Source organism: Corythoichthys intestinalis, chromosome 7, assembly GCF_030265065.1.
Source record: "Corythoichthys intestinalis isolate RoL2023-P3 chromosome 7, ASM3026506v1, whole genome shotgun sequence".
In the NCBI taxonomy this organism is placed as follows: domain Eukaryota; kingdom Metazoa; phylum Chordata; class Actinopteri; order Syngnathiformes; family Syngnathidae; genus Corythoichthys; species Corythoichthys intestinalis.
This window is the reverse complement of record NC_080401.1, coordinates 39,057,965-39,076,544: the sequence shown is the minus strand read 5'-3', so window position 1 is coordinate 39,076,544 and position 18,580 is coordinate 39,057,965. Positions and strand designations below refer to the sequence as shown.

At 39.0% G+C, this 18,580-nt stretch overlaps 1 protein-coding gene across 1 annotated transcript in view; it reads left to right on the top strand.

Annotated features, from left to right (window-relative positions):
- safb (scaffold attachment factor B) overlaps nt 1–18,580 on the top strand; it is a 30,124-nt gene that overhangs the window by 10,241 nt on the left and 1,303 nt on the right. The window contains exons 5-17 of the mRNA XM_057841543.1: nt 2,532–2,565; nt 3,258–3,651; nt 3,967–3,998; nt 4,075–4,178; nt 5,082–5,231; nt 7,271–7,359; nt 7,439–7,476; nt 7,556–7,632; nt 8,203–8,345; nt 8,416–8,515; nt 10,152–10,339; nt 10,412–10,571; nt 10,652–10,716. Coding sequence (XP_057697526.1) covers nt 2,532–2,565; nt 3,258–3,651; nt 3,967–3,998; nt 4,075–4,178; nt 5,082–5,231; nt 7,271–7,359; nt 7,439–7,476; nt 7,556–7,632; nt 8,203–8,345; nt 8,416–8,515; nt 10,152–10,339; nt 10,412–10,571; nt 10,652–10,716 — 1,574 coding nt within the window. The remainder of the gene's footprint in view (nt 1–2,531; nt 2,566–3,257; nt 3,652–3,966; nt 3,999–4,074; nt 4,179–5,081; nt 5,232–7,270; nt 7,360–7,438; nt 7,477–7,555; nt 7,633–8,202; nt 8,346–8,415; nt 8,516–10,151; nt 10,340–10,411; nt 10,572–10,651; nt 10,717–18,580) is intronic.

The following is an 18,580-nucleotide window of genomic DNA, read 5'->3' as shown; positions in this document are numbered from 1 at the left end:
CCACAAAACGCTCACTCCGACCGGGAATGCACCCTTACAAAGTGGTGTCAGAATCAGCGCCTTTCAAGCTAAATTTTTCGAGCCTTTAGAGCCGTAGAACATTTTGGAAAACGTTTGGGTTTTTAAAAAAATGTTGGAATAACCCTAGACTTTACCATCAGTTGACGGGGAACGGGGCATTAAAAAAAATAATAATAAAATTTGAATATTTTCCAAACCAAAGCCGATAGCAACCTAAAAGCAAAATGGGCACCTCCCTTAGATATGTATGACTCTCCATGAGCAGCGGCATAAAAAAATTCAAAGTGGTTCCCTAATAAAATCCCTATTATTTTTATATAAGTATAACAAAATGTAAAATGGCTATAAATTTCTCAGATTTTATGCTAGATGCACAAAAATCACCAAATGCAGAGAAATCGGTAACCATCTATATTTTCAAGATCAATAGCAATATTTAAATCGAGTTTTTGCCTGAAAAAGCGACTTAATTTTTTTTTATTTAGTGCAATTTTGACATGTTTTCAACAGGTAATGAATTTTCACATCAGAAACTTAATACTTGAGGAAAGCATGCAGAATCATCCTAATTTTACTCAAAGCCAATTTTGCATTTTTCAATTTACAATCAAAACTTAAATTTGAATTCCGATGTCACTATTGCCTCAACACTTATTGCCGGCTATCTGGCCTTCATCCTTTTTAGATTGAAATGTTACATAAAATAAAACACGTAAAAGCCTAATTGTTTTGTATGGACGCCGAAATGTCTAAATTAAGTTTTTTTTTTTTTTTTTTTTTTTACCAAAAACAGGCCGTTGACCAAAAATTACCTGATTATTTAAATGTTAATTTATTTTATTGTGTATGGATACAAAATCCAACATGGCGTCCATCACAAAAGTTGAAAATTCTTGTAAATAATTGGCGTAAATCATGGAATTTCTATAGATATGAACGTAAAACTGTCTAGATTGTTGGTTAAAAACAAACTGTGCAGTTCTCATTAATTTTACGTAAATATTTCATGCTAAAGTTACACACATTTTTTCCATTTCATTTTTTTCACAAGGTTTCACACTCATTTTTTCCATTCATTTTTTTCACGGTTCAATGTGTATGTATGGTGCTATTTTATATAATAATTACCTCGATTCCTCGACCAAATCACTATCGAGACCCTCCTGCCTGCTTGTATGTACTAAAGTGTTCGTCCTGTTTCCACCTAAATCTGGCATTAGGGCGCAGCTAGTGTTTGAGTTTATCGCAGTGAAAGCTGCCGTGACACTCTGCCTTGCCTGGCTCTCTTCAGGAAGCCGTGGCGGAATATCTTTAGGAGTTGACTCGCCAACTGATTGTGAAGTCTATGGAATAACAGAGCTGGGAATCTTTGGGCACCTAACGATTCGATTACGATTACGATTTAGAGGCTCCGATTTGATTATAAAACGATTATTGATGCACCCCCCTCTTTTTTTTTTTTTTTTTTTTTTTTTTTTTTTTTTAAATAAAGTTTTGTACATTAGTTCCAAAATTGTTCAAAAATACTCTCAGGCTAAACCAAACTACTATTTCAGTATCAAGTTAACATATAGCAGTAAACAAATATACAAAAATAACATTAAATAAAAAAACTCCAGTCCCCATTCTGTATCAGCAGCTTTAAGCTACATTCAATTAATTTAATGTTGTGAATCAACTGTTAAAGTTGTTAAAATTGCTCCCGTTATTCCATAATTTCCCTTTTGACTACTTTTGACATGTGAAAGTTTTAAAACTATTTCAAAGATAGATTCAAGTCAAGATTTTGCCGATTTAGGAGTATTTTAGATAAAAAGTTAATTAGGTTTGCTTGGAAGGTTCGCTACAACAGCATTGCAGGGAAGTTTACTGCTTTAAGATGGCGGCCGTTTACTAACGCCCGCATCTAGCTTTTTGCAGATGTGCTGCTACCGCTACCGAGTCTCTAATCCATCTAGTCCTATATAAATGATATCTACCGTAACATTATGTAGCTTAGCTGTACTTGTAGCAGCTTTTCGGCAGCAGTCAGGTATGTTGTTGTGTTTTTTCTTATCTCGTGGCATGAGTTGAGCTAGAGCCGTGAGTTGAGCGTTGGCATTACCCGAGGGGCCGGTTAATGAGAAGCATAATGTTTAGCTACTCCCGCTCCGTTCCGTCCCCAAGACCGCGCGGCGCGCTGAGTGTGTTGTACTTCCGCTTTACTTGGCATATTTCAATAATCGGAATTTGGATGTTTGTGAATCGTTCTCGAATCTTCCACGGCCGAATCGCGAATAATCTGAGAATCGGAAATTTTGCACACCTCTATGGAATAACGTTCATAAGGTGCTAGAAAAACTGGAAAAATGAGTTTGAAGTCCTTCAAAGCTGCTTGAATTTCGTCATGAAAAAGGTGTACAAACACTGAGCATTGCTACTGCCGCACTAATGAATAGCATGTTGGTTAACGGTTGGTGTATTTGACAGATAAAAACTTACAAATACTACCCATTTGTTTGTGTTTTCAGACTGCAGAGGCTGAGAAACTGCTAGCAGAAACAGGTAATGTACACAGAGGATCTGGAGGGGTTTTTGTAGCGTTTTGCTTGGAATGCAAACACTACCTTTTTAATTTCAACAAGAACGAGGGAGAGACTGGAAGCCCAAAAGGGATTGCTGGCTTTGTGTTGAAATTTCGTTAACCCAAATTGTTGAAGTTGCAAAAATTGGTCTGGTTACCATTCTTGACCCACTTTGAGGGTTAACACATAGATTCACGTTGACAGCAATCAGACTGAGCGAGAGTCAGGGTGAGCTGGTGCGGGTTGCCTCCAGTGTTTCCAGCTCGAAGATGTGAAGATCCTTTTGACGACTGTGTCTCAAACGCTTTTAAGGATAAGAAAACTGTTGGACTTGAAGTTTTGCTCAAAGGACACTGTGAAGCCAAGCAAAAGGACTTTTTATAAGCACTGCGACAACATTTGCACATCTCTTCCCACAAAGGACACTGTTTTGGATCTGGTGCACAGTTGGCCAATTCACAACCTACGAGGCAAAAGACTTAGTACCCTCATCTTCTACATGCTTGATTGTTACCTTTTGGGCTACTTATCCAGTCTCTCTGTAGGGTCTACCTCAGCACAGGCACGTGGTCATGAAGTTCCTAATCCAGGCCTTGCCACTTCCTCCTTAACCATTGCTGTGTTTCAGAAGTGATTAAACTCTGTGCCATTCTGTTCCTGTTAAACCTGTAGAACATGACAAAGTAGCTGGGTCTTGTTTATCTGAGCCGCTTATCGAAGACCACCACCCGAGCCATGAGATGAGCACCGATGAAGAACCGGCCCCATCCGCCAGCGGGGAAGACAATGTGTCAGGCGACACGGGAGCCAAAGCCGACGCGGAAAGTGACCGGGATGAAATGGACGTCGGGGATGCGGAGAAGGCCCCAGAAGAGACATTGGACAATGAAAAGCGCTCGCAAGCGATTAGTGAAAGTGAACAGGACGTTGGGGTTGTAACTGTTGGGTCACAATTGGGGTCAAAGAAGGGTGATGAGGATGAGAAGACAGAAGACAATGCGACTGCGGATTCGGCCTCTGCTGGGAAAGAGTCGTCCTCTGTAGAGGGCGAAGATCAAAACAAGAGGTTTGTTGTTTTCTGTCTACTAGAAACCAAAATGGCTATCTCTCTTGCATTGGCTCTTTCGTGCTAGTAAGAATTGGATGCTCTTTTGAAGGCAGTAAAAGAATGCATTTTTCTTTCATTTCTCACTCCCTGCACTTACACATGTCCATTATCCAGTCAGTAACATGTTGGGGTTGTCCAGACCAAGTCCTGTTTACTCACTGTTAAGTACCCACGACGGGTTGATCGGCGCCACCTTTTGGTTTAAAGACATACAAGTTTTCTGAGAAGTGCTTGCAATTGTCCTCACTTGTCTTTGTCTGACTTTGTCTCTAGTTCTGAAGACAAGGACAAGGACGAGTCAAAGGGTGAGTTAAAAACAATGGGTTTATACAGGAGCTAGTCATTTCCTGTTTTATAGTTTAATATTTGTGGTGCATTTAGCCACTGCAAGTGGTTCTACTGGCAGCAGGAATCTGTGGGTCAGCGGGCTTGCTTCCACAACCAGGGCGACCGATCTTAAGGCACTTTTCAGCAGGCTTGGCAAGGTAAGTAACTTTCACCAGTATCGACGAGTAGGCATAAGTCGATAACATTTTCTCATTAAAGCTCTATAAAATGTTGTATTTACAAAAATTGGTGTCTTCCCATTAGGGCTACAGCTATCGATTACTTAGGTGATCGATTAATCTATCAGTTACTTAGTTCGAATAATCGAGTAATCGGAGTTCGAAACTTTAATGCGTTGCAGAATAAATTTAAGAATATATAAAACAAGTGTTTATGCTTGCAGTTACATTTATTTTGGCTTGCTAAGATTACTTTCAAAAGCATTAAATGCGAATACAAAATAAAATTCATAAATGTTTCTTCAAGCTATGCAAAGTTGCACTATCATTTCACAAGAGCAATACATGCTTTTAAAAATAAAATACCTGAGCTTAGCCTGAAAAAATGTAAACAAAATGAGGATCTACGTACAACAAAGAACAATTGGCTAACTTGCAAAGCAAGTCAACTAGATTAAATGCTGTCTTTTTTACACTGCTCTTAACAAATCGTTCGAACATGTATTCCTACAAAAAACTGCTAAATATACTTCTAAACAAAAAAAAAACGAATGCATAAACAAATATACTGGCTCCCTAAAAAACTCATACCTTATGTTGGTCTTTACAGGGAGCAGCCGGATTCAGCCACATTAGACGAGTTATGGCATATTCACTGTTGCCATTAGAAGGCAGTGTATCCACTCAACTCAGTAAAACTAAATGCAACACTTTCTAAACAAACCATTATAACGTCACTAATTAAACTAATCGTCGAACCAGCGAATTTGATTCGAAGCTATTTTTCTATTTGCATTACTCGAGATACTCGATTAATTGTTGCGGCACTACTTCCCATCGAAATGAGTAACATCCAATGAGTAAAGCCACTGTTTCGCTTAGGTTGTTGGCGCCAAGGTGGTTACCAACGCCAAGAGTCCCGGTGCCCGCTGTTATGGCTTCGTCACAATGTCCTCTATGGAAGAGGCCGCCAAGTGTGTCAGCCACCTTCATCGCACAGAGCTGCACGGCAAGATGATCTCTGTTGAGCGGGTGTGTAGTAATCACGGACCGAAACCCCAAATAGTCAGATTAACTTTGATAACACTCTTCAGCCTTCCTGCTAGGATTTTTTTTTTAAGCTGGTGGTGGGCTGCGTCGGGGTCAAACCGCCTCACCATATCGTCCCACGACAAAATTGCATCATAACAATTATTTTTTTTCATTTTGTTTCCCAAGAACCATAACAATTATCTATTTGAAATCTTTCATTAGCCAGGCTAATGTCGTAACTCTCAGCTACAGTACATGTACGTAAAATGCGTAGCTGATTACAGCTACATTACCCTACGTATTAAGACGGCTTTTTTTCTCGTAGTAATAATACGACTTGGATCTCGTAGTCTTTTTTCCTTTTATTTGGCCCTAATATGTACTACATTAACACAACAATAATAGTCCTTCTGTTATTGGACCAATGGCATAGGTTTGCATAGGGACAAGACACTAGGAACTTTTCAGGATACTCAAATTGTCCCCACCAACTTTTAAGCATCCTCATTTGCATTATATAAGGAGTTCAGTTATAGAGGTCATTTAGATTGTCTTCACATATTTTGTAAGGATAGAATTGACCCTACCAATATTAAGTGTATTACTTTATGTTCAGCCTTACACTGGCACCATTTCTCCCCCCCCCCTCAAACGCGCGTTTGATTGGCTGATGACTTGTTAATTTCCCTTGTTTTCAGCGTAAATCTACTAGAAATAAGTGAAATTATCTCCCAGTGCTTCAAGTAAATTATACTCAGATTTCTTGAAATATGAAAAATTATCAGAAAATAATCTTAACATTTATTTTAAGCAAAAAGTGAGTATATTTGATCTTGAAACATTTTTTTTGTCCTAAATGTTCTTAATTGAAGTGATATTGTTCAAAACATTATTTGAAAGCATTTTCCCCCTTGATTTTGGTGAAAAATGACCAACCTTTAGATGTATGGGCTTAACAAGAACAAATAGTAGTATTTACCTAATGTACATTGAATAATCTGTTAACTAGTCTTTAACACGCAAAACAAAAACAAGATGGAGAAAAGTATTCGAATAGGTTTAAGAAAAATCCTCAGATTAAAACGTTATAAATTTGCAGTGTGAAGGATAAGGATTTATTTTTGCATTGATCATTTAGCCTATCAATTAATTAGGTTCATATTGGTGAGAAATGTAGCTCTGACCGCCTTTCACCTAATCTGTTTGGTTTTATTAATGTCCCGTCCCCAGCACAAAGTGCACATGCAGGCTATGCTGTTATATCGTCCCTACCAATATTGAGACCAAACCTACGCCCTTGTAATTGCCGTGAAGAGTTTTGCTAGTTTCGGTGAGAGGGTGAATAGTTTTTTTTTTTCTTGTTGTTCGTGAACTACTTTTGCACACAATTGCACATCGAGGTACCAATTAGCTCAGCAAGGAAAAGAATTGAGTCATTTTTTAAGTGTCCTAGAGCTCGCACAACTTGGATAAAAAAGCGCATTTATCAAGGTTTCGTCAGCAGTGATTGCGTATATCCGTCTGCAGAAACAGCCTGATAGCACAGATATAAGTACGCCTGCCACTCTGCTGCTGAATGCGTTGTTGGCAATTTCATTCAAACTTGCCTTGGACAGACGTCCACTACTCACTTTTACCGAAAAATCCGATCCAAAATACTGTAATGCCCCAGATGGGGGGAAGGAGAGGATTCTGTATTGGCTTACCCACTCTATTGTGACAACAACAATAAAGAAAAACAATAACAAAATGACAGCGGGCTTCCACGACATGCGACTGCTATCTCGCCGGTTCTCCTTCTCGCTTCCCTCTATGTCATAGCTCTCAGTCCGATCGTCTCTTAACGGGGCCGCGCTTAGTTACGGACAGTACAGTACACAATGATTAGGTTGCCTCTGAACGCTTCACTAACTAGGCTGCCGGTACTTTGAAACGGCCTTAAAAAAATCTCTTTTGCACGGCATGGTGGATTTTATTTTGGTATGGCGGTACGCCACAATATTTAATATGTAGGGGAAACCCTGCCATTGATTTTGCAGGCTAAAAATGAGCCAGCGGGCAAAAAGCCAGCCGACAAGAACGACTCAAAGAAGGGAGGCGGTGAGCGAAGACACTCCACCGACTCCAAGTAAGCATGACTGCATTTGTTTCTCGCAAATTCCAGACATTCTTGCATGTATGTTTGCTGACAAATTCATACTCCGCAGGTCAGGAAAGGAAGCAGGCGATGGGAAGGATGGTAAAGGTGAGCAGTGGCAATTTCTTTCACTTGGTAATTAAGTTGTAAATAGTTGCCACCAAGTCATGGCTGCTTGTTTTAACAGGGGACGAGAGGACCGTTGTCATGGACAAGTCTAAGGGCGAGCCTGTCATCAGCGTCAAATCCAAAAGCAAAGAGCGCGTAAGTGTTTCTGATGATAGAAACCCTTGAAAGATGGGCTGAATTGAATGGAATAGAATCCTTTATCAACACTCTAAACATAGTCAACCACATTTACTGCAAGTCAGTTTGGCAGCTACATGACAGCAAGGCACTTAATGTACAAAAGCTATGAGAAATAAAGAATTGCAAGAAAGTTTAAAACGACACGGAGAAAAGGGGATGAGGACACATCTCTGTGGTGTTCCAGTGTTCAAGATAAGTGTGGAGGAAGTACAGTTGCCAGTGGGGTGGCGTGGCTTAGTGGTAGAGTAGTTGTCCCCCAAAACCAGAGGTTGTGGGTTCGATTCTCCGCCCTGATGAACTCGTCTAAGTGTCCTTGAGCAAGATACTGAACCCCACGTTGCTCCTGGTGCTGCGTCACCAGTAGGTAGATGGCGAGATAGTGTAAAGGGCTTTGAGCGCCTTGAAAGGTGGAAAAGCGCTATATAAGTATAACCCCATTTACCAGTCCTGACTCGCTGAGGTCTGTTACTGAGGAAGTCCAGTATCAATGCACACAGAATCTGATTGCCAGCCTTTCTCCACCAGAGCTCCAAGAGTCAGGACCGCAAATCGTCCAGCAAGGAGAGGAAGGACATTCTGTCCTTTGACCAGATCAAGGAGCAACGTGAGCGTGAGAGGCAGAGGCAACGTGAGCGCGATATGCGAGAGGTGCAGAGACGCAGATACAAGTGAGGGACCTCAAAAGCAAAATGTTCCGCCGCACAACCTACAGCCATGTAAGCGAATCTGTTTTTACAGCAATCGCGGCATGGACAACCGCTCGGAGCGTGAGCGAATCCGTATGTTCCGTGAGAAAGAGGAACGGACTCATTTGATGAAGAGGAGACAAATGCTCGAGGTGAGCCCAGCTGTGTTCATCTTTTAAAATTCAATCATGCGGGGAATGTGTAGGAAAATGTTGCCCTAGCTGTGAGGACACCTTAAAGCAGGGTTGGGCAAACTATTCCACAAAGGTCGCCGTGGGTGCTGAGGTTTGTTCCAACCCATTAAAGGGGAAGTTCAGAATTTTGGACATTAGGCTTAATCTTTGAGTTAGCGGGGGTGTAAGTACTCTGTGGAGTTGAGTTCAACAAATTCTGTGCAGTTTGTAGTTATTTGTTAGTTTCAGGGCTCCGGAGTGGCTAAGCTAGCATGAGTCAATGGTACCTGCTTAGCCTGCCAATAAAAAAATATTCACAGATCTAACACCGTCAAATTAATTTAAAAAATGCAGATCATTGTTTGAAATACCCATGCGTCCAAAACAATGTTCTACCAAACTGCCGTAATTCATTTCATTCTGCCGGACTATTTTCTTTACATGCGTAATGTGACCAAAATAGAGAGGAGTGCTTCGGCCACTCGTGTTCAGTCTGCTGGGGAGTCCCTTTTGTTCCCTTAAAAAATCAGTGTCGAAAAAAACTGATGTGGTATCGCCCTGCCATGCTTGCCTAGACAGCCTGTTCCCTGCAGAGTTGCTGGATTTCAAATGTTGCTGTGTATACTTCTATTATTGATATGCAACATTAAGTTTTAATAACTTTATCCTGGAAACATAGCCAACACTATTGATTGCATGGGTCATCCGTGATTCTCGTGTGCATATTGTTTTTTATTGGTATGCTAAACAGGCACCTTTGACCCGCGCTAGCTTAGCCACTCCTAGCCCTTAAATGAACAAATAACAAACAAACCCCACAGAATTTTTTTAAATAAACTCCACCGACTAATTAAACCCTCGCGAACTTGAAGATTAAGCCTTATGTCAAAAATTCTGAACTTGCCCTTTAAGAGGGTTCATTTTCACCAGTCTGGTGTCTTACAAGTGCGATCAGATGATTGCAGTCAGGTGCTTTTTTTTCACCTGAAACCTCATTAGTTAAACTGTGCTGGATCGGTCAGAACAAAGACAGGACCCACTGCGGCACTTGAGGACCAGTTTGCCCACCTTTACCCTAAAGGAACAGACAAAATCTTTATCATGTTTTACTTGGGTTTTTGCTTTCAAGTTGAAAAAGTCATTAAAATACATAATAAAATAATAATTGAAAAACTAAGAAAACATGTAAATTATGTATGATGCAGTTGGCAACAACAGGCAGTGATCGTATAAAAAAAAAGTGTTGTTGTTTTGATCTAGAATGTGTTTATTTTGCAACAACATGCATCACTGTCAGTCTGCCCACCTTTACCCTAAAGGAACAGACAAAATCTTTATCATGTTTTACTTGGGTTTTTGCTTTCAAGTTGAAAAAGTCATTAAAATACATAATAAAATAATAATTGAAAAACTAAGAAAACATGTAAATTATGTATGATGCAGTTGGCAACAACAGGCAGTGATCGTATAAAAAAAAAGTGTTGTTGTTTTGATCTAGAATGTGTTTATTTTGCAACAACATGCATCACTGTCAGTCAATGAATTAAATGAGTCACCTATAAAGGGTAATGGCATTATTTTCACCATATTCCTAAAATCCCATTTTCTTCTCCAGGTTGAGCGGGAGCGTCTGGATGCGGACCGCATGGAGCGACAGTTCCTGGAGCGCGAAAGGATGCGCATAGAGTATGAACGGCGCCGGGAGCAGGAGCGCATCATGAGGGAGCGCGAGGAGCTCCGCAGGCAGCAGGACCAGCTGCGCTACGAGCAGGACCGACGCCCCATGAAGAGGCCTTACGATATGTATGGCAGGTTCAGCCCATTTTGTTACTCAAGCTGGGATTTCCACTTAAATGTCTCATTCCATCATCTCAGGAAGGACGACTGGCCTGACAAGCGCATGAACTTGGATGACCGGTACAACCGCTCAGACTTCGGCCGGCAGGATCGCTATCAGGACTTTGACCACAGGGAGCGAGGGCGCTTCCAGGACGACATGAGAGGCGGCGGCCGTGGCATGGGTGGCGATGGTCCGGTAAGAATGGGAAACTGAGAAGCCAGGATAGTAAGTCCCCTTTTGATTTGTTTTGGGTAACCGTGTGAACTCATTTGCAGAATTTCAACGAAAGACACGGCCGTGACTCATGGGGCGGCGGAGGCTACGATAAGCGAATGAACAGGTGAACATTATTTTCAGTTTGACTAAAATTTGCAAGTTTGCAAATGAAATGAAGTGTAAAGTTTTTTTTTTATTAAATCAATATTTATAAAACTGCAATTTAAAAAAAACATGAGTAATAAATATTTTACTAATGTATTTTTAAAAATTGAAGAATAAAATACATAGATACAAATTCAAATTGGTGGTCGATGGGCATTTTACTCTTAAGGTTTTTTTTTCATAACTCTTATGACATCACATAGCTTAACTTTTCCTGTCATTGACAGCAATAGACGTTCATTCTATTTTAAATGCAATTTTTATTGCATTAAAAATGGTGGATGAAGTACTTTTTTTTTACTGAAGTAAAAGTACAGGTACTGGGGCAAAAAACGATTAAGGTAAAAATAGGAAAAGATTTACTCAAGTAAAAGCACAAACGTATGTGCTTTAAAATTTACAAGTAAAAGGTTAAAGTATTTTCTCCCAATGTGATATACAGTGATCCCTCGTTTTTCACGGTTAATGGGGACCAGAATCCGCCACGATAAGTGAAAAACCGCGACTTAGCGCCCCCCCCAGCCCCCATAAATAGATTCACCGTAATTTCACGAATATAAGGCGCACCCGTTTATAACGCGCACCCTAATGTTGGTACCAATAAATAGAAGAATACAGTGATACCTCGGCTCACGAACGCTTAAGCTCACGAACTTTTCGCCTCAAGAACATTAAATTTGCGAGCATATAGTCTCTGCTGACGAACTAGTTTTCGGCGGACGAACCAATTCACGCGGTCGAAAAGCGCCACGAGAAGCTGACGCACGCTCACGGCGTCCCAGTTCGTCCCCTCACTTTCGTTGAGTGCGGACGTGGTTTGTGTTTGATAGACATTTTGGACCATTTTGAGTGTACTTTTGCTATTATGGGACCGAAAAAGAGTTACCTACAGTCCTTATGGAAGGTGACTCGTGTTACCAATTCGCCCTCGACTGGTAATTGGCGGTGCTTTCAGCTTCCCACCTTAGTGAGAAGTGGACCGGCGAGTCACGTTGGCCCGTTGTCGTCGGTTGTCTTCGGTTCGCCCGATTTCCTCTCCAGAAAGGTGGCGGCGTGCATACAAACACCCAGAGGCGTCGGATGGCTTTTTGTGGGCACTTTTATTAACAACCAAAAGCATGTGGGGGGCACAGCAGTGGAGTCTACGCTAACTGCGCACTTTGCCGGTAACACTCTCCTTCCAAACAGTAACTCCCTCCCTCCCTCCTCCTCCCACTCCATTCCATCAAGCCATCAACTACCATCACAAAGGTAAATAAAACGACTTTATTATACAGTACAGTTTATTTCTTTAATTATAATACAATAGCACATTTATTATACATAAAATAAGGTATATTTTTGTGTAGTTTTAAGGCTTATTTAGTAGAAAATTATGTTTTATGGGGACCTGGGAACGGATTATTCTCATTTTAATGGTTTCTTATGGGAAATAAATGTTCGGAAGACGAACTTTTCGCCTTATACACACTTTCTGGGAACCAATTATGTTCGTGAGCTGAGGTATCACTGTACAAGAAAACAAAGCTCGTGTACAGATACAGAAATGTAATTTTACTGACTGGTGAAACACAGCACAAGCATAGCACATTGGTAGTTCAAAAAATTATCATAAACTGACAATATTTACGGTAATATTATTTGACAACTTCTCCAACTTACCAGAATCTAGGAGAAAACAAAACAGATGTGACTTTTCTTTTAAAGGCTGCTGTATAACTTGCTCGTTTCATCATGATGAATAAATGTTTCTTCCATGGATTGATACGGTAAAATGAAAGTGAGAACGTAAGTCGGAAATCCGAGAGCGCTCATTGCTGTCGACACGACAGTAACAATAGGAACTATTGTTATTTGGGTTTGAGCTTCCCAAGGGACAGATATAGTTGGCGGACACAGGAAGTCTGTGTTGTTACGTTTGTTATGGTCCGAGTTGCGGAGCTGCAATAAACGTTGACTCAAATGAGTTCAAGAAACTAAATTCTGTGCTTTATGAAAAGTGAAAAAAGCAAAAATTTAACACAGACGAAATCATTCGGCCGATCAGTGATGTATTACCGAAACAAAATGGTGACGTCACGTACCGTAATGGTCGGCAACGGATCGCCGCATACGTTTCTTCAACACAACGTGGCCGTGTCAATATGAAAAAAATCGGTTTATATATATGTATATATAATATATATATATATTTGTCTCCATCCATGTACCCGTTAATAATGCGCACCATGATTTTACAAGTTGATTTTGGGGGGGGAAGTGCACGTTATATTCGGGAAATTACGGTGTATATAAATATATATATATATATATTTTTTTTTGGGTTCTATGTATTCTATCATTGGAAAGAGATACATATAAAAAATGTTTTTTTTTTTTGTTTTTTTTTTTACCTTATACCCCAAAGTATAATAAAAAAAACCTTTATTGTATATTTTAATTTTTTTAAGCACTTTAAATGTAATTGTAAATTGTAATCATGTTACTGTCGTACAGAATTATTTTTAAACAAAAAAGACACCCAATCCATTTAAAGAGTAAAAAAAAAAAAGCTTGTCTTTTATTAAATGCTTTATTGAGTGTCCATTCAAATCCGCTCCAGCTGCTCACTTAAAGGCCGTTTACATGGTGACTCTCCGAGAATATGAAAAAATTTCAAATTTGCATGTATATGGTTCCGTCTCCATTCGAACAATGTCGCAATTCTGCGTGAAAACGATGTAGTATTCATGCCAGGCCCTAGGGGGCAGTGCAGATATACAGTCCGACAGCCAACTTTGACCCCAATAACCTCCTCAGCCCAGGAGACAACATACTTTCCCACAAAAAGCACAAAAACGGAAAAATTCAACATATTTAAATTAAAAATATTAAAAAAAAAAAAAAAATTAAAGCCGATGTTCCGCCATATTGGCTGTTTTTAATGTTTAGTAGCACCGCTGCGCACGCCCAATATGACGTGTGCGAGTGATGTTATTGGCGCTGGAGCTTTCCAATGATATGGATGCTGAGCAAAACTCTCCACCCCCCAAATTCGAATCATTCCACTTTGGAGCCCAGATTCAGTGGTTTTGAGTCTTCGCCTTCTGTTTTTTCCAACACCATATGAAGGCGAGGCCATTCCGCAACACAGCCATTGCGTCTTGGTGTCGCAGAGTCGCCATGTAAACTGCCCCTTAGACACAATGAGTTGACAAAGCAACTGTTTTACAAATTAAACTAGAGCTGCAAGGAATACTTGAGCAACTCAAGTTTAAAAACTGACCCGAGTAATTTTATTCACCTCGAGGAATCGTTTAATTTTTCCAGCTCTAAGCATCACATTTTGTCCGATTACTTGTAATGCGAGACAACGCGCTGTCATGTGCGTAGAGGACGAAGCAATAAATACCTGACTGCAGCCGACAGCCGCTAAAAACTACGCCCGCATGACTGTGGTAGCAGGTAGCGTCTGATGCCACGGTGGTAGCTGATAGCGGCTGATGCGTCTCATAGATATCATTTATATATAACAAGATGCGAAATGACAGTCGGCGGCGTTAGTAAACAGCCGCCATCTCAAAGCAGTATTATTTAATCTGTGAAAACAGCGCTGTAGAGTGATAAGGGTGTAAAATAAAAACTTAATAACGCTAACTGTCAATTTTAGCTTAGTAGTCATTGCTGGATAAAACCCCAAGTAGCACTGGTCCCTAATGTGATCCAATACAGCACGTATCATATATTGAAAACAGAAAAAACTAAAAATCCTATCAGGACTTAGTTTAGACTATCTTAAAACAGTTATAGGAAAAAATTATATGAAAATAAAAACAGTATGAAAGGAACTTGGGATGTGCTCAATAATTTAATTAAGAAATGTCCTACTCAATTGTCATATCCGGATTATTTTATTGGCAAAAATGGCAAACAACATAATATGAACAATATAGTAAATGGTTTCAATGATTTTTTTGTAAATATTGGCCCAGAGTTGGCTTTTGACATTCCGGACCGCGGAGGTGGCGAAGGATGTGTAAGAATTGAACCAAATCCACACTCACTCTTCCTCTCAGCAACAAACGAGCAGGAAGTGATTAATAATGTCCTCAAGTGTAAAAGTAAGCGATCTACCGATTGCCATGATCTTGACATGACATTGGTTAAGGGAGTCATCTTTAACATTGTAAAACCATTAACTCATATCTTCAATTTATCATTTCAATCTGGCTGTTTTCCTGAACAAATGAAAATTGCAAAAGTAATACCACTATTTAAAAGTGGCGATAAATGTAGTTTTAACAATTACAGACCAATTTCTCTGTTGCCCCAGTTTTCTAAAGTTCTTGAAAAACTTTTTAATTCTCGACTAGAAAAATTTCTGGAGAAACATAAAATAATAAATGAAGGCCAGTATGGTTTTAGAACTGGAAGAACAACCTCAATGGCTATGATTGAAGCAACTGAAGAAATCACTAATGCGTTAGATCAGAATAAATATGCAATTGGTATTTGTGATCTAAAAAAAGCATTTGATACAATCAATCACCAAATTCTGATTCATAAACTGGAAAAATATGGAATTCGTGGGGTTGCAGGGAATTGGTTAAAAGATTATTTAAGCAAAAGGGTGCAGTATGTCAAAATGGGACAGTATACATCAAAACAACTTGGTATTGCTTGTGGTGTTCCTCAGGGGTCAGTGTTGGGGCCAAAACTGTTTAATCTATATATAAATGATTGCATGTAATTATTGATGGTATCCAAATTGAAAACGTAGACGTGAATACATTTTTGGGTGTCACAATTGACAGTAAGCTGACATGGAAACCCCACATCAGACATATAAAAACAAAAATTTCCAAGAGTCTCTCAATTATAAATAAAGTTAAACAATTCCTTGATGAGAACGCACTCCGCACTTTATACTGCTCTTTGGTTCTCCCATACTTCTCATATTGTGTTGAAGTCTGGGGAAACACTTATCAGAGCACGATAAATCCTTTAGTTACCTTACAGAAACAGGCCGTGCGGATCATCTATAAGGTTGGGTTTTTGGATCACACACATAATTTGTTTTCAATCAATGCTGCTAAAATTTAACGATCTTGTAAATTATAATACCTCAATAATCCTCTATAAAGCATTCAATAAATTATTACCAATTAAATTGCAAAACATTTTTACAATGAAAGAGAGAACTCATAACTTGAGAGGATATGGAGACTTCAAAATACCAAAAATTCGAACAACTCGTAAAAGTTTTTGTGTGTCTGTGTGTGGAGTGAAACTATGAATAATTTGGGAATGCAACACAAGCAATGCCAAACTATCTACAGATTTAAAAGGTTATACAAACTTATGGTCTGGTCACAGTATACTGATATAAGTTCTTAATTACATCAATAAATTGTCTTGGTATGAGTGCTGGTTGTTTCTTACCATTGCTGCTATATTGTCCGTGACCGTTGTTGGTATAGTTATTGTTGCCATTTATAATTTGTTGTCCTGTGTCTGTGGCCTTTACCATTGTTGGTATGGTTTTACTCTTTGAGCGCCTTGAAAGCTGAAAAAGCGCTATATAAGTATAACACCATTTACCGTTACCGAAATTCTTCACGATGACCGACGTAATTTTGACCATGTCGGTAAATTCGGTAATTTAATAAAAGAAGAAAATATAGTCTTTTCATCCCGCTTTGACTCTGTGTTGTTCGGCTATGTTCATTCCCCTTTAAGAAAACAGACAGTGTGCTTACGTTTGGAGTCACATGGTTTTCAGGAAGCCAATCAAACAGAAGCCCGGTAGGCTAACGATAGCTGCCAACGCTAGCGGCTAACGCTACAAGTAAACGGGATGAAGTCGGGCTTAAGTTAGCTTTGCCAAACTTTCACCCGACATTAAGTTTCAGATTCCAGATTCCAGGTTCCAGATAGGGATGGAAAAACCGAGGCTTTCTGAAACAATGAACCACTTTTAAGACAATTGCCCTAAATTGAATCACTGTTTGACACACTGCAAGAGCCCCATCTACTGGATAAACAGTGCACGTTTCTTTTTAAAAGTAAAGTTGACAAATTGCCTCAGCATTACATATCTTCAATAGAATTAAGTGGATGTCATCTATTTCAACCAGGAGATCGTGTCGTCATTAAGTGTGATTTACACAATTAAAGTTGACCTCTTTAAGCCTGTGTCATTGCGTTTGTCTGTGAAGATGTGTTCAAAGCAGTATTTGTAATACAGAACAGTGGTAGTCTTGTAAGTGGCTCGTCCTAGATGACGGGGAGTAACTATGTATTTATTTTTTGTAAAAATTACAGTACAGTAAGCACAGTGCTTGGGAACAGGAATATTATTTATTGCATACTGTAAGGATTTCCAAAATCATAAGATGTAAATAATTGAGCCGAATAAAAGAAAGGAAAGGTTTGTGAAACATTTTATTTTTTAATTAAGTATAATTTCTGGGGGACGGGTGGATGTGTCGTATTTGTATCTATTCTAAATATCCAAACGTATGCCTAGTGTATAACAATGCGGAATGAATTTAATGAAACTCAAGTGATGATATTTTTCAAGTCATACAAGCTGTTATAAATATTCACACAAGAATTCTTATTGTTTACAAGATTTTTTTTTTTAATACTTAATTTTTAGACTGCATGTGCAGTTGTTAAATTGAAAGCTGGTAAATTTAACGAGAAACTGTTAATTTGTATTCCATGCATTGATTCAAATTTTCAAATTATATAACAGTTTGCTTGGGCGAATTTATCGTCATTTATCGTTATCGAGGTAAATCTGCTCAATTTATCGTGATACGTACTTAAGGCCATATCGCCCAGCCCTACCATGTTGGTATGAAATTGTTTTTGGTTTGGGTGTTACCTGTGGTAACTTCATCACAAGGGACAAAATTTGTTACAAAAATGTATATGTGCAAAACTGTTTGGACTGATTTTTTTGGTGGCCTACATTTTTGGAAGGAAGTAGCAAGAATTTTTTGTTCTTAATTAGATAAGAATAGGGGTGGGATTTTATAAATAAGTTTTCTTCTTCCCACTCCTTTTCAGGCATGTAGTTGATGTTGCAATTTTACTTAGCTTTGCTGCTCTTTTTTGTTACTTGATTATATGAGATGTATATATTTGTTGTCTTGACAAGGAATAATGGCCTGAAATAAACGAGTGAAATGAAATGAAACTTAACTAGAACCTAAAAATAGCTTGACACATATGGAAATTCAATTGAACCAAGTGGGAAAAACACAAAAAGTGATGTGTTTTATCAAGTGTCATGACATTTTTAGGTTAGAAATATACATATATTTTTATAAGAACTAGAAGTTTTTTGAGTGAAAGCAGTGAATTAGTCTTTTTTTAAATTTTTTTTTAATTCTAGTCACATCTGAGATGCAATTGTTGGCTGTTTTCAACAATGTACATCGAAAATAAAGACATTGATTGACTGAAAAGGATTCAATATTAGATGAAATGTCTTGTTTTCTCATGTATATTTATAATTGCTCTTTTCCTAAGAAAAAAAGTTTTATCCGATTACTCGATTAATCGATAGAATTTTAAGTCGATTACTAAAATATTCGATAGGTGCAGCCCTAAATTAAACGATGATTGACGCATGAGGCGCTTTGAGGGTCGAGTCTCTGGCAAGATCAAAGCCTAACCGTCTGTCATAGTTTAATAGGCAACTCCAGTTCACTCTAACAAACAGAGAGCAGGGAGAGGGAGGGAGTGAGCGTGAGACTGCGCTATTGGCTCGGAACAGCTCATCTGTTTTTTTTTTTAATTGAAAAAAATCCGCGATGGATTGAGGGTGCAAA